The sequence below is a fragment of the Amblyraja radiata genome, chromosome 21 (assembly GCF_010909765.2).
Source record: "Amblyraja radiata isolate CabotCenter1 chromosome 21, sAmbRad1.1.pri, whole genome shotgun sequence".
Taxonomy (NCBI): domain Eukaryota; kingdom Metazoa; phylum Chordata; class Chondrichthyes; order Rajiformes; family Rajidae; genus Amblyraja; species Amblyraja radiata.
The window spans coordinates 5703753-5721003 of NC_045976.1; the positions used below are offsets into that span (position 1 = coordinate 5703753).

Here is a 17251-nt window from a genome sequence, read left to right on the forward strand (position 1 = left end):
AGAAGGAATGGGTGATGTTTCGCGTCGAGACTGGAACATCTGAAGAAGGGTCTTCACCTGAAAAGTCACCCATTCCTTCTCTCCAGAGATGCTGCCTGTCCCACTGAGTTACTCCAGCATTTTGTGTCTATCTTTGAGCCATTTGCAGTGTACAGATACACGATAAGGGAATAATGTTTAGTACAAGATAAAACCAGGAAAGTCCGATCAAGGATAGTCTGAGGATCACCAATGAGGTAGAAAGTTGTTCAGCAGTGCTCTCTGGTTGCGGTAGGATGATTCAGATGCCTGAACAGCTGGGAAGAACTTGTTATAATCAGAAACAACTCTTCTGCAGATTTGAGGAAAAGTGTAAACTTTATCGCTGGAACCAGTGTGACTCACACCACAATAGAAAGGGGCAAACAAAATTATCTGCACAATGTCAGACCCATTAGCTGCTCATTGTACTAGAGTTCAGCAAGTTTGACTTTTAGCCTATTTGTTGTTGACACTACTCTCATAAATTCATAGTCCATAAATTATAGGAGCAGAGTTAGGCCATTCGGCCCATCATGTCTAATCCGCCATTCCATCATGGCTGATTTATCTTTCCCCCTCAACCCCATTCTCCTGCCTTCTCCCTATAACCCGTGACACCTTACTTACCGAATAGTGAAAGACTTGGATAGAGAGGATGTGGAGAGGTTGTTTCTACTAGTGGGAGTGTCTAGGACCAGAGGCCATAGCCTCAGAATTAAATGACGTTCCTTTAAGAAGGGGGTGAGGAGGAATTTCTTTAGTCAGAGGGTGGTGAATCTGTGGAATTATTTGCCACAGCAGGCTGTAGAGGCCAAGTCAATGGATATTTTTAAGGCAGAGATAGATTCTTGATTTGTATGGGTGTCATGGGTTATGGGGAGAAGGCAGGAGAAAGGGGTTGAGAGAGAAAGATAGATCAGGCATGATTGAATGACGTAGTAGACTATATGGGCCGAATGGCCTAATTCTGCTTCTATCACATGACGTTATGACCTTTCTAAAGCTACGTCCTTCTACTCTGAGGCTGTGGCCTCTGGTCCTAGATTCACCCACTAGTGGAAATCCATTCTATCCACTCTGTACTGTGTTCTGACCTATAGGCGGTTTATTTATTCATGTGTGTATTTACGTATATAATGGTATATGGACACACTGATCTGTTTTGTAGTCAATGCCGACTATGTTCTGTTGTGCTGAAGCAAAGCAAGAATTTCATTGTCCTATCAGGCACACATGACAATAACCTCTCTTGACGACTTGATAGAGAAGTTTGTCCATTTTCTGTTGTCAGCATTACCAATTCTCTGTTCTCTCAGATGAGAGAGCTGTTTTATACGTGTCAGTATTTCTGTTGGAAATTAAGATTTTGCACTTTTAAAATTAAATGCATAAACTCATGCATGCACAAGTGGTTAAATTAACATTGTGACAATGTGCTTTTGATTGCAGTTTGATGATGAACGAAGGATAATTCCTGTGAACCTTATCCATACTAATGATGCCAAAAATATTATTGACAATCCAAACAGTATCACAGGTAAATAGATGTCCATCCAGCATTTAATATTCTTTGGATACAAATAACAGAAGTGCAGCATGTGTTTCAGACCTCTTCATAACTTTCTGTGCAATGAACTTTCTACAATCGATATCTAATCCATTTGCTTCATGTGTGATTATAAACTGAATTACTCCCTTGTGTGGGTGTAGAATGGCTGTCTCTCTTGACAGGCTCATGAGCAATATGTAGCAAACATGAGCAAACTTGCCCACACCAGCCAACATGTCCCAGCTACACTAGTCCCCACCTGCTTGCGTTTGGACCATATCCCTCTACATCTGTCCTATCCATGTACCTGTCTAACTGTGTCTTAAATGTTGTGATAGGTCCAGCCTCAACAATGATACATGATACACCCACCACCCTTTGAGTGAAAAAGTTACGCCAGATTCTTATTAAATCTTTTCCCCATTCACCTTAAACGTACATCCCCTGGTCCTCGACTCCCCTACCCTGGGCAAGAGACTCAGTGATCTGAGATAGGATAGGTGTTGGAGGTCCTGGTGTTAGACAGCAAGGAATCAGGCCCTTTGGCACAACCAGCGAAAAAGACATCAATCTTTCACCTTATTTATGCCCATAAAATGCTGGAGTAACTCAGCTGGCCAGGCAGTATCACTGGAGAAAAGGTATAGGTGACATTACTGCTCATGACCTTTCTTCAGACTGAGATTCCTTTTTACCATGACAGTATGAAGAAGGGTCTTGACCTGAAACGTCACCTACTCCTTCTCTCCAGAGATGCTCCTTGACCCGCTGAGCTACTCCAGCATTGTGTGTCTATCTTTGGGTTAAACCAGCATCTGCAATTCTTTCCTACACCTTATTTATGCCCATGATGTTTTTATAAAGCCCTATAAGATCAGCCCTCAGCCTCCACTCCAGGGAAAACAGAACCTGTCTATCCAGTTTCTCCTAATATCTTAAGCCTTCCAGTGCTGCCAACATTCTTGTGAATCATTTTAGTTTTTAGTTTTAGTCCTCCATCGACCCAACCCTCTCCCTCCCACGATAGACACAGAGTGCTGGAGTAAATCAGCGTGTCAGGCAGCATCTCAGCTAATTTAGTTTAGAGATACAGTCCTTCGGCCCACCAAGTCTTCGCCAACTTGCGATCCCAGCTCATTAACACTACCATACATGCACAAGGGACAATTTACACTTATACCAAGCCAATTAACCTTCAAACCTTTATGTCTTTGGAGTGTGGGAGGAAACAGAAGATCTCGGAGAAAACCCATGCAGTCACGGGAAGAACGTACAAACTCCGTACAGACAGCACCCGTAGTCAGGATCGAACCTGGGTCTCTGGCACTGAAAGCGCTGTAATGCAGCAACTCTACTGCTGCGCCACCGTGCTGCTCTCTTCATCCTCTCTGGCTTAATCACATCCATCTTTTAGCCTGGTGACCACAACTACACATAATGCAGTCTCATCAACATATTGTACAGATGCAACAAAACGTGTCGACTCTTGCACTTATTGTTCCAGCAATGAAGCCAAACGTGGTTTACACCTTTTCCATCACCCTGCCTACCTGTCATTGACAGTGAGCTGACGTAAGATGTTAGCTCACTGTCAATGACAGGTGGGCAGAGTGGTGGAAAAGGAGTAAACCATGTTTGGCTTCATTGAAGCCGTGTCACTGGACCGTGGGTTGGGTGGAGAAGGGCTCGCTGGTGCAGACCAGCGGCATCGTCACCTAGTTTCAATGTGAAACGACATAAAGCGCGGGAGTAACTCAGCAGATCGAATCAGTCTGAGGAAGGGTCCCAACCCAAAACATCACCTAGCCATGTTCTCCAGAGATGCTGCCTGACCTGCTGAGTTACTCCAGCACTTTGTGTACTTTTGTGTATTAACCATCATCTGCAGTTCTTTGTTTCAACTACATACAATGATAATCGTTTACTCGGTTTAGTTTAGTTTAGAGATACAGCATGGAAACAGGCTCTTCGGCCCACCGAGCCCGTGCCGACCAGCGATCCCCACATATTAACACTATCCTACACACACAAGGGACAATTTACACTTCTATCAAGCCAATTAAACTCTAAACCTGTACGTCTTTGGAGTGTGGGAGGAAACCAAAGATCTCGGAGAAAACCCACGCGGTCACGGGGAGACCGTACAAACTCCGTACAGACAGCACCCGTAGTCAGGATCGAACCCAGGTCTCCCGTGCTGCAAGCGCTGTAAGGCAGCAACTCTACCGCTCTGCCGCCGTGCTGCCTTTGTCGGTTATAGCGTACAATCGGCAATAATGGACAGCATTCCCTCCTCCCAATGGTCCGTTATAACGAGGGTTTACTGCATTGTGTTTTTGCATTCCCGTTGTATTGAACTATCTGTTTTTACAGATTATGGTTGTGATGACCGGAAGGCAGACTGTGTTTTCTGTACGCCACAAAAAAGTTGCACGGTAAGGAATATTCTCTTTTAATTAATTTTTAATGTTGAGATTGTGTCAATATAACTTTCACTGAGTCTTGCATTTCGATATGAATGACATACATCAATTCTAAATTTCAGTTCCACTAAAGCTAGATACCGGAAATGAAAAATAAATTCCTGGAGATACTCAACAGATCAGGCAGTATCTGTGTAGAAAGAAACAAGGTTAATGTTTCAATAGGACTGTTCTGATGCAGGGACATCAAGCTGAAATGTTAACTTGTTCTCTCTCCGTGGATGCTGTCTGACGCCCGTAGTGCTTCCAGCACTTTTGGTTTCAGTAATATTTTTCTTGAGATTAAGGAGTATGGAAACTAATGTTAATGATCCTTAACATGGTCCCAGTTCAAATCACACCAATAGCAAGATGGCAAGTTTAGTTTAGTAAATCAAGGGTGGTATGGTGACATGGTGGTAGAGTTGCTGCCTTCCAGCACCAGAGACCTGGGTTCCATCCTGACTACGGTTGCTGTCTGTATGGAGTTTGTACTTTCTTCCCATGACCTGCGTGGGTTTTCTCTGGGATCTCTGGCTTCATCCCACACTCCAAAGACGTACAGATTTGTAGGTTAATTGGCTTTGGTAATATTGTAAATTGTGCGTTGTGTGTGCAGGATAGTGTTAGTGTGCGGGGATTGCTGGTCGGCTTTGACTCAGTGGACCGAAGGGCCTGTTTTTGCACTGTATCTCTAAACTAAGGGATCAAAATATAGGTTATCATAACGTTAATAGAAAAACATCATCAGTTGCTTCCTTTACAATTTTCCTCTCTTCACATAATTTCAGAGATGCCAGTTCCATACATACCATACTTTAGAGCTGTATGTAGAGTCTCATGCCCAGAGTAGGGGAATCGAGGACCAGAGGACATAGGTTTAAGGTGAAGAGGAAAGGTTTAATAGGAATCTGAGGGGTAACTTTTTCACACAAAGGGTGGTGGGTGTATGGAACAAGCTGCCAGCGGAGGTAGTTGAGGCTGGGACTATCCCAACATTTAAGTAACAGTTAGAGAGGTACATGGATAGGACAGGTTTGGAGTCATATGGTCCAAAAGCGCAGGCAGGTGGGACTAGTGTAGCTGGGACATATTGGCCAGCGTGGGCAAGTTGGGCCGAAGGAACTGTTTCCACACTGTATCACTCTATGACTCTTTGACATACATACAATCTTCTTGAGGCCTATTATGTGGCATATTATCAAATATCTTTTGCAAGTGTATATGTATCAAGTCAGCTACATTCCCTCATTAATCATCTGCATGACTTAATCACAAATGATTTGTCTTGAACAAGTCAGTTCTGGCTTCCTCTACTTGATCCACATAATCCACTTGTTGACATGATCGCTATTTAGAACTTGCCTCATGCTAAACTGACCCATCTGTCCTGGTTTTATTCCAACAACCTTATTTCAACAAGGTTGTTTACGTAGGCAGATTTCCAGTGATTGGGCACCATCCCTGGACTTGTAGTTGTTTGAAAGATCAAGGTCAACCTTTAATTTCCTCACTTCACAATTTAGCATGCATTCCTCGTGACTAAGTAATCTCTCCACTTTGTGCAGTTAGCTTTTCTAATCCCTGTAATTAGCATATCCAGAATTATAATTTCCCTTTTCATGGTGTAAGAAAGAACTGCAGATGCTGGTTTAAATCGAAGGGAGACACAAAATGCTGGAGTAACTCAGCGGATCAGGCAGCATCTCTGGAGAGAAGGAATGAGTGTCGTTTCAGGTCGAGAGTCTTCTTCAGACTCAAAGAAGTCTTCAGTAACTCAGCGGGTCAGGCAGAATCTCTGGAGAGAAGGAATGGGTGACGTTTCGGGTCGAGACCCTTCTTCAGACTTGAAGAAGTCTTCAGTCTAAAGAAGTCTCGACCTGAAACGTCACCCATTCCTTTTCTCCAGAGATGCTGCCTGACCCGCTGAGTTATTCCAGCTTTTTGTGTCGACCTGTTTCCCTTTACTTTGTTGAGCTTCCATCAACATCTGGCAAAGACTTTTAGACTTTACACTTTACAGGTACAGCACAGAAACAGGCCATTCGGCCCACCAAGTCCACGCCAACCACTGATCCCCTTACACTAACACTATCCTACACACAATAGGGACAATTCACAATTTTTCTGAAGCCAATTAACCTACAAACCTGTAGGTCTTTGATGTGTGGGAGGAAACCAGAGCACTCGGGGAAAACATACGAACTCCATACAGACAATCAGGATTGAGCCCGGGTTTCTGGCGCTGTAAGGTGGCAACTCTCCCGTTGCGCCACTGTGCCGCCTCCTTTTGTACCTCAGCCGCGTCCTCTGCCTCCATCAGTAGGCTCCCTTTTAGATCTCTCGTTAACCCTGGTCCTTTTCCTGCAACCCTACTCTTGTCCACATGCCTACAGAACATGTTTAGTTTCTGCCGGTCTTATCTCACACTCTTGCTTTGCCTCTCTTATTTCCTTTTCCCACTCTGAAAGTTATGTAATCAGTCAGGTTCTCATTTATGTAAACAACTTGTCATCTGCCACACACTTTTATTCTGCTCTGTAGTTTTAGTTTCCATTTTTCAATCATGCTTTGTGCATTGACTTTAATTTTCCTGTCCTTCTCCCTAATAAGAAACTTCGTCAAACTCACTAGCTTTGGGGGAGGCAGCGGTAGAGTTGCTGCCTCACAGCTCCAGAGACCCGGGTTTGCTCCTTACCACTGGGAGCTCCGGTTTCCTCCCATACTCCAAAGGCGTACAGGTAAAAATTGTACATTGTTCCTAGTGTGTAGGATATGTTCGTGTGCGGGGATCGCTGGTCAGCACGGACTCGGCGGGCCGAAGAGCCTGTTTCTGCGCTGTGTCTCTATACACTAAACTAAACTAAATTAATCTCTGCCACCTAGAACTGGTAATTTATAAAACTCTTCTTGTGCTAGGATTCGATCGTTACGTCTATAAATCCAGACCGTGTGGCCTCATCAGAGAGGAACACATTGAGCATTGTTGGGAAAAGGCTAAATGTTGGATCGAGAGCTTCACTGCAGATCCATGGGATGGCTGACCACAGTGCAGACATGTAAGTGAAAACAGTCACAGACTGTGACGTTTTACTGATAGTCAACCCTTTTTGAATCTTATGGACTTATCAAAAGAATTTTAACACGGTATGCAGCATTCTCTATCAAAGTTGAGATAACCAGATATGCTTGTTTAAACAAATGTGTACAAATGGTGCAGCTGGTAGAGCTGCTGCCTCGCAGCACCAGAGACCCAGGTTTAATCCTGACCTCGGGTGCAGTCAGTGTGGAGTTTGCAGGTTCTCCCTATAACCACGTGGATTTCCTCCGGGTGCTCCGGTTTCCTCCCACATCCCAAAGACGTGCGGGTTTGCAGGTTAATTGACCCTCTGTAAATTGCCCCCCTAGTGTGTTGGGAGTGGATACAAAAGTGGGATAACATAGAACTTCTGTGTCATGTTCTTACAAAGAGTCTGCACCTAAATGCAAACGTGTCTATTCTTCAGTGTTCCTGGCAACGTCTATGGTTTGTTTTCAATGCTGGGGAACAGATACCCAAATGTTCCCTGAATTGCAAGCAGATAATGAAGGACAAATAAAGTGTTTCCCCCAGCATCAGTTGTTCCCCCTGTCAAACACTGAGGTCATGGAACTTGGCATTGCAATAAAATGTTGTTTCTTTTTTGGACATTTCTACTTCCAGATCAAACGATTGCACGATTGAGAACAGCACTTTGGTGAAATGTGTATTACCAAAGGCAATCCATGGCAAGAAAACTGTGTGCTTGTTATATGATTCTGAAGAGGACTGTGCGGCTAACAGAACTGCTTTCCTGGAGTATGTCACCAACATCCGTGTGACTGAGATTCACCCAGCAGTATCCTGGCTTGAGTAAGTATGGCAGCAGTGGAGCAAGGGATGGAATGGTAATGCTATTTTCTGAGTTTCAAATGGTATTCTGGCTGATTGTACCTTGCAGGAGATAGAATCATTGAAAATAGGTGCAGGAGTAGGCCATTCTGCCCTTTGGGCCAGCACCACCTTTCAATATGATCATGGCTGATCATCCAACCCGTTCCTGCTTTCTCCCAAATCCCTTGATTTCATTAGCTCTAAGGGCTCTATATAAGGAGATTATTCATGTTGAAGGCCGAAATTAGGAAGCAAGCTGTTCGGAGGAATCGATCACTATACTCATAATCACAAGCATGGCATTAATGATGGGTCACCGAGAATGAAGGGGGGCCATGGTGGCGCAGCGGTCAGTGTGGTGCAGCGGTAGAGTTTTAGGGCAGTCACGGGTGCAGTCTGTACGGAGGGGGAGGGGGGGGGGGAAGCCCGCTGCCATGTGCGGCAGCAGGCAGTAGATAAGACCGTTCACTACTTTGTAACTTTGTCGGGCACGTGGCCACACTTGTGCACTGCCCAGGTTGTATGTAAAACAAAGATTTTCACTGCACCTAGGTACCCTTAGAAACATGTGACAATAAAGTATCATTCATCCAGTGATTTAGATTACAGCCATTATGGCAAGGCCTGGAAATGGGAAACCACAACATGCTCATCGAGGCTGGGGAGTAAAGGGAATTTGGACACGGTGGTGCAGCAGTAGAGTTGCTGCCCTACAATGCCAGAGGCCCGGGTTCAATCATGACCATGGGTGCTGTCTGTATGGAGTTTGTAAGTTCTCCCTGTGACCGCGTCTCCCTGTCCCACACTCTAAAGATGTACAGGTTTGTAGGTTAATTGGTTTTGGTAAAAATTGTCCCTCGTATGTAGGGTAGTTTTAGTATGTGGTATGTATGACAGGCCAGAGGGTCTGTTTCCACGCTGTCTCTCTAATATCTAAACTCAAAATCTGATGTCAGGGATGTTGGTTTGTGTGATGGTCTAGGCTGTGTCCACAATTTGCTGCAATTTCTTGTGGTCTTGGATGGCGCTGTTCCCAAACCAAACTGTGTTGCATCCCGATAAAATGTTTTCCATGGCGCATCTGTAGAAGTTGTTGGGATGGTTGTTGGGATCATGCTGAACTTCCTAAGCCTTCTTGGGGGTAGAGATTAATTCCAAAACAGTAAGATTTTAATTTAAATAATGATCAATGTTACACAAGGTAACATTGATATTGGTCACCAGGATATCAATGTCAAATTATATTTGATATCCCATGTCAAATATCACACATTACGTAGGAAGATGCAAACATATATTAGTCTGGCCATAAATGCCAAACCTTAGTCTTGTTTGATACAGAGGGACCCCCCTGTCCTCTACTAATATTTATCTGTTATTGAAGTCTTGATTTCTTCTTTCTGTTTTTATTTACTGTGGAGGACGAAGAATGACAATAAGCGGCAAAAATTTTGATGTCGTTAAACAGATGCAGATATCATTATCTGAAGGTCGCAGGTCATGGATTGTAAATTCATTTTATCTTCCTGTTCCTGAAAGGTGCATTAAACGTGGAATAACTGATTTTTCAGATGGTGACATTACAATTTAATTTGTAGGTCAACTCTGTATGTTAATGCTGGAGTCATAGTCATAGAGTGATACAGCGTTGAAACAGGCCCTTCGGCCTAATTTGCCCACACCGACCAACACGTCCCATCTACACTACTCCCACTCTGCATTTGTCCATATCCCCGTCCAAACCTACTATCCATGCATCTGTCAAAATGTTTTCTAAACCTTATGATAGTCCCTGCCTTAACTACCTCCTCTGGCAGATCCTTCCATACACCCACCACCCTCTGTGTGAAATGGTTACCCCTCAGATTCTTATTAAATTGTTTTCCCCCTTCACCTTAGACCGATGACCTCTGTCCACAAATCTATTCTGGGCAAGAGACTCTGTGCGTCTACCAGATCTATTCCTCTCATGATTTGATACACCTTGCTATCTGTTTGTTGTCTAGAATTGTTCAGCTGATCAAGGGACCTGGACCTGTGAATCTCCATTTATGCAAAATGGGATTCCAGGTAACTACTCTGTATTTTTTCGCCTCTGTGGATCTGAGCAGCAAGTCAATATGATATACCACGAGAATCCTATATTTTACAACTTTACAAAGGTTATTGACGAAAAACAACTCCTGATAACAGTGATGGTAATAAAAAGCTCTTTCATTGTTTCAAATGCTTGACATCCACAGCTCACTTATTTTGAGACATTCTCTAACTTTTATTTCTCCATTGACAATTTTTTTTATTTTGCAGCGAAAGATAGATAATTTAGATCTTTCTAAAAGTGACGTTAAGATCTTCATTCCCAGGGGTGCAGACGGTCCGTTGGAATGTAACATTACAGCAGTGATGGCCGACAAAATAAAATGTGTATTAATCACAAATGACATTTCAATATCAGAATTAGAGGTACATTCAAACGATTGTTTTTATTTGTGCTATTTTAGTGGTGAGATCATTCTTTGCACCGTCTCTTGTCATAGAGCGTGGAAACAAGCTCTTCAGCCCAACTTTCCCTCACCGGCCAACATGTCCCATCTACACTAGTCCCACCTGCCTGCATTTGGCCCATATCCCTCGAAACCTGTCTGATCCATGTATAGAATTTTTCATGGAGGTAACTAGTAGAGTGGATAAGGGAGAACCAGTGGATGTGTTATATCTGGACTTTCAGAAGGCTTTCAACAAGGTCCAACAAGAGATTAGTATACAAACTTAAAGCACACGGTATTGGGGGTTCAGTATTGATGTGGATAGAGAACTGGCTGCCAGACAGGAAGCAAAGAGTAGGAGTAAACGGGTCCTTTTCACAATGGCAGGCAGTGACTAGTGGGGTACCACAAGACTCAGTGCTGGGACCCCAGCTATTTACAATATATATTAATGATTTGGACGAAGGAACTGAATGCAACATCTCCAAGTTTGCGGATGACACGAAGCTGGGGGGCAGTGTTAGCTGTGAGGAGGATGCTAGGAGGCTGCAAGATGACTTGGATAGGCTGGGTGAGTGGGCAAATGCATGGCAGATGCAGTATAATGTGGATAAATGTGAGGTTATACACTTTGGTGGCAAAAACAGGAAAGTAGTTTATAACCTGAATGGTGGCCGATTGGGAAAAGGGGAGATGCAATGAGACCTGGGTGTCATGGTACACCAGTCATTGAAAGTAGGCATGCAGGTGCAGCAGGCAGTGAAGAAAGCGAATGGTATGTTACCATTCATAGCAAAAGGATTTGAGTATAGGAGCAGGGAGGTTCTACTGCAGTTGTATAGGGTCTTGGTGAGACCACACCTGGAGTATTGAGTACAGTTTTGGTCTCCTAATCTGAGGAAGGACATTCTTGCCATCATGGAGTACAGAGAATGTTCACCAGACTGATTCCTGGGATGTCAGGACTTTCATATGAAGAAAGACTGGATAGACTTGGCTTGAACTCGCTAGAATTGAGAAGATTGAGGGGGGACCTTATAGAAACGTACACAATTCTTAAGGGGTTGGACAGGCTAGATGCAGGAAGATTGTTCCCGATGTTGGGGAAGTCCTGAACAAGGGGTCACAGTTTAAAGATAAAGGGGAAATCTTTTAGGAATGAGATGAGAAAAACATTTTTTACACAGAGAGTGGTGAATCTCTGGCATTCTCTGCCACATAATGTAGTTGAGGCCAGTTCATTGGCTATATTTAAGAGGGAGTTAGATGTGGCCCTTGTGGCTAAAGGGATCAGGGGGTATGGAGAGAAAGCAGGCACAGGATACTGAGTTGGATGATCAGCCATGATCATATTGAATGGTGGTGCAGGCTCGAAGGGCCGAATGGCCTACTCCTGCACCTATTTTCTATGTTTACCTGTCTAACTGCTTCTGAAATATTGGGATAGTCCCAGCCTCAACTATCTCCTCTGGCAGCATGTTCAATACACCCACTACCCATTGTGTGAAAAAGTTACCCCTCAAATTTCAATTAAATCTTTTCCCCTTCACCTTAAACCTTTGTCCTCTAATCCTCAGTTTACCTACTCTGGGCAAGAGACTCTGTGCATCTAACCCGATCTATTGCTCTCATGATTTTACTTCGGAGTCACGTGAGTGACTACGTGAAGACCCCGCCAGCACGCATGCGCGGTATATCATCTCTCGCATTGCGCAAACGACAGGCTGGTGGAGCGCTGCTTCCAACAGCTCGGACCCGAAAGTAAGTTTTTAACTTTTTCAGGTCTCTTTTTTACTGCAGGAAACGTTCAGAGCTCCTGCTGGAGGTCCGGGGTCGGAACCCCAGTGCCACCCAGCTCCCTTCTACAGGGACCGCCGGGGGGGGTGGGGTGCTTGGGGGAAACCTCAGCTACAGGGACCGTGTGGAAGACCGCGGGTAGAACCGTGCTTGGGGGACACCCCAGCTATGGGGACCGTGTGGAAGACACGGCTAGGACCGCAGAAGAGCGGGTAGCCAGCGGCGAATTCAGACTCCGGCTGCCCGAGGAGGGTAAGAGCTAAAACAGGAGTCTGAAAGGCCTAGACTGAAGTCAGGCCAGGAGGGTTCCCCTCCGACATGGGTTCGTCCTCGGACGTTTTACCCATCCTGATTGGCCATGGAGGGCCATATCAGCACAGGTCTCCTCGAGAGCCTGTGGCAGCACCCTTTTCAGGGCTGCCTACAAAACTCCCTTCTGTGAAGGTGAGTGCGAGGGATCAGTTGGCAACTGACTCTGAGCTCGGAAGCATGTCCGAGGAACAGTGCTGGCTGGGAGATACCATGCACCTGGAAAGACATGGGGTCCACATACACCAGCAGCTCAACGCTCCAATCAAGGACGGAAATCGAACCCACATCGGGGGCCTTTTGGGCTTACCATAAAACCACCGGTAGCCATGACGGTAGGTGGGTCTGGTTCTTTCCGAAACATGGGGTCGTGGACCATTTACAAGAAGGTTGGATGAGATTAGTTTATACTGCACAGTACAAGCGAGACAGTCTCGGAATATGGCTGGAGTTGTCGCTTTAGGCAGGCTCGCTATTATGACAGATGAGGCCTGTTCATTATCAACAAGCTCAACTCGCATGTGCAGTATAGACATTGAAACTTCGTGACTATTAATTCCCATGGGGTCAGCTTCATTCACAGGGCACCGGAAATATCTGAAATTCAACTGGATGGGGCAATGATACAGTTAAAAACATTGCAAAATAGGCTAACCAGCTCCCAGGTTATTTACTAATTTAGTGCTTCGGCTGCTCAGAGCTAAAAAATATTGTTAAGAACTATCTGGATGAGATTTAAACGCTGTATTTCGCAAAGTTAGCTGTATCAGCCACAAAACCCATTTGAGAAATTGGGTTCTCATCTGTCCAGATAAATTTAAGTTGATACCAACTGAAATTATTGATTATTGGGATTACCTTTAACTCTATTAATCATCTGGGACTTCGCCCTGAGGTAAGGGGTTGGAATTAATTGAAGCCCGTAACAATCCTTTTCAAACAGCCTTCCGTTCATCAAGTATAATTGACTATTTATATTGGCTTACAGCTGTGCTATTTGGGCCTTTGCACAATCAGAACTATATAGCATGCAAAAGAAGTAAGCACTCAAGTACCATGTGGTCATTGTTACTAGCTCTATGCTATTCCACTAAATCAGTAAAACTTCAGTTAAATTACAAACTGATGCTATTGTTCACAATGAGAAATTGCTCATGCTCATAGTTACAGATGTGGATGGGAGAGTTACCAATTCTTCAGTTACATGGTATCAACTACCTATAGACACTGGGTGCATTCTGTGGATTAAAGGTTTATGCGAATATGCCTAATCTGCATGCTCTAGTCCAAGTTGATACACTTCGGTGGTGGTAAATGTTATTTACATGGGTGCAAACAAGTCAAAATATCCGGTGATAGTTTACCCAAAGCTCATTACGGTACACAATATGGGTGTTGGATCACAAAGTATTAAAATACATTGTGAACATTAAAGACCAAGATGCTTGCATCCAGGCTCAATCACCAGTGGGAAAAAAAATGTGGCATATCAGTAGCGATGGTTACATTCTAGCTACACTAAGGAGGAATGTTCTTTTATGTCTTCCTCCATTTCTGCCTCATCAGACGGGTTTGCAAAATTCAGCAAGTTCCCGCCTCAGGCATTTTCATAGTGCCTGCCGGGCTTAGCCAGCCATGGTTCCCACTGATGTGGGGAATAATAGAACCTTATATGGTTATTTCTAGACACAAGTATTGGTCTAGCCGTGACGCGGGAAACCATCCTCAGCATGATATAATCAATTCATTGACTTACAGAGACTGAGAAGACCGTTCCTGCGACTCGGGTTGTTAAACCAACCATGAACGTGCTCGCTGCAGATCGCAGGGATAGCACCAAAAAAGAACATTATTTCCTCATAAAGAGATGGGAGGTATTTGTTTTATGATTATATTACATAATTCAGCACGGATGACTGACGTCTTGTAGTTCATGCTCATATGAGGGCTTGACAATCATTATGTTTAAAGTGCCATCTACTATACCTAAAGTGCTTTCATCATACTGGCTGGGAGGAGAAGAATCCACTCTGGGGGGTCACGCTCTGAGTTCTAGATTATGAAGGATATCTGCAACTCGAAAACTCCCAGGCCTAGGGACGCAGAGATATGGGGTGTTAACATTGTGCTACGTCGCTTCGCTGAAGGGCTCCAACTACATCCCTGTCCTTGGGCTAACTCACTTATAAGTGGTTATGCTCATAGTGCTGCATGCAGCACAACAGGTCCAGTCATTACATAAACGTTGACTGGATAGGATGATTATATCTGCAGGCTAAATAACACTTATGTTATGACTTAGTCAAGCAGAATAGACCAGGGGCACCAGATCTCAAACTAGATGTTCACATATCCCATGAACCTTTGATTGTGTATGGTCACACATCTACACCAGAATGTTAGATCACTAGAGCCTAGAGACTCTGAACTAGCAATATTGTTAGTTACATCTAGCCTCAAAAGAAGGTATCACTACAGACCATCTTCAGGTGGTTATGGGTCTGGCTTATACAGGAGTAAATACTGACATTTCAAGTTACTCCACCAAGGCTGCAACAACCTCAGCAGCAGGGTTATGGAAGTTAGCGGGACTACATCCTAGCGGTTGCAGGATGGTCAACCTAGCAATTTTCCACACATTTAGTACTAACCCATTACCAGATCGGGGGTATTTACGAACTCTATGATAAGTTCTGTTCATTGTTCCTCCCAGGTGAGGGAGGTTACTATTGTCATTATTCATGTCTGAATACGATAACATACTTCCTCCCCTGGTCAACTAAGGCAGTGAGTGAAGCATGGACGCGTTCCACGGCATGAAATCACAGATCTTTAAAATCTTCACGTAGTCACTCACGTGACTCCGAAGTAAAATAGTAAGATTAAACGAGAACTTACCAGTTTGAAGTTTGATCTTTATTTCATGAGGAGTTACGTCGAGGGATTACGTGCCCTCCGCGCCCACCCTCAATCATAAAGGTCAACTGGTATTCTAGTTCTTTTTATCTTACTATGTTTATTTCATCTACTGTTGTCTGTGATTTCACACCGCTGCTTTGAAGAATGTCGCACATGCGTGCTGGCGGGGTCTTCACGTAATCCCTCGACGTAACTCCTCATAAAATAAAGATCAAACTTCAAACTGGTAAGTTCTCGTTTAATCTTACTATTTTATACACCTCTATAAGATCTCCCCTCATCCTCATAAGGTTGAAAGCCCTTGAAGAGGATATTTACTCGAATATAACCATGACTGGGGATAGAGAACTAAATTTATACGGATGTTCATAATTACATGAAGTTTTACAGAATAGATTAAAATAAACTGCTTCCACTGCCACAAAGTTCAGTAAGGAAAGGATACAGAATTAAGGTAACTGCAAACAGAACCAAGGCTTGGGGTTGCATGGTAGTGTAACGGTAGAGTTCCTGCCTTACAGCGCCAGAGATCTGGGTTCGATCCTGACAATGGGTGCTGTCTGTACAGAGTTTATATATTCTCCCCTTGACCTGTGTGAGTTTTCTCTGGGATCTCCAGTTTCTTGCCACTCTCCAAAGAAGTGCGGGTTTGTAGGTTAATTTGCTTGGTAAAATGGTGAAAAGAAATTGTCCCTAGTGTGTGCAGGATAGTGTTAGTATTGGTGGTCGACATGGACTCGGCGGGCCGAAGGGTCTGTTTCTCTAAACTAAACTAAACTTGTCAGGGGTTGAGAATGTTTTAATACAATGAGTTCTGGTTGCAATGGTAGAAGAATGGATGTTAACTTACATAAGGAACTTGAAAAAAAGAGGTTCTCAAGGCATTAAAGAAAGATTACACAGCTCTACAAAGAGGCTACACGATAGAATACAACACAATACACGATATAATTTGACATGAACATCCCCCCACAGAGGAATCAACGTTCCCCACTGTGAGGGAAGGCAATAAAGTTCAGTCGTCTTCCTCTTTGTTCACCTGTGGTCGGGGCCTTTGAACCCTCCGCAGTCGCCGCTATGGGCAGCCCGATGTACAGGCCCTCTCGACGGGATGATCGGAGCTCCGGCGTCGGAACGGAAGAACGCTCTCAGCGGCTTGGAGGTTCCGAATCGGCCACTTCCGACCGGAGACCGTGGCTCCCTAAGTCCACTGGCCGAACTGGATTGAGATTCAACGCTGGCGACCCTCGGCAAAAGATCCCATGACTCCGCGATGTTAAAGTCAGCGCCGCCCGCGGCTAGAAGCTCCACTAACCACAGATCCGCGGTGTTCAACTCAGCAGGCCCAACACTCCAGAGCTCCAACACGGCGATCCCCGGTAAGGCATCGTCCCACACTGAAGCTCTGGCAGGAAAGGCCGCGCCAATCCAGATGGTAGGCCACGAGGGAGGGGCGGAGTTGCGCCTTGGAGAAAAGACGTATCTCCAATCAGGAAGTGACTGGGAAACGGTTTCCCCCTATTCCCCACCCCCCCATATAAAAAAGACTAGGAAACCTTTAAAAATATACTTTTAGACACACTTAAAATAACAAAAAGGGTGAAGGGATGGACAGCTGCTGGCAAGGTTGCCACATTCGATGGCGCCACCCGATAGTATAGTTTAGAGATACAACACAGAAACAGGCTCTTCAGCCCACCGAGTCCACGCTGACCAGCGATCCCCGTACATTAATACTATCATACACACACTAGGAACAATTTACAATTTTTACCGAAGCCAATTAACCTGTAAA

General features: G+C 44.4%; 1 protein-coding gene across 1 annotated transcript; it reads left to right on the top strand.

Moving 5' to 3' along the window:
- Nucleotides 1–3201: 3201 nt before the first annotated feature.
- LOC116984959 (plexin-C1-like) lies at nucleotides 3202–12852 on the top strand. The gene is made up of 8 exons (XM_033039321.1): nucleotides 3202–3235; nucleotides 3944–4005; nucleotides 6952–7091; nucleotides 7736–7924; nucleotides 9362–9452; nucleotides 9952–10143; nucleotides 10253–10408; nucleotides 12673–12852. The coding sequence occupies exons 1-8, from the start codon at nucleotides 3202–3204 to the stop codon at nucleotides 12850–12852; spliced, it is 1044 nt and encodes a 347-aa protein (XP_032895212.1).
- The last annotated feature ends 4399 nt before the right edge of the window (nucleotides 12853–17251 follow it).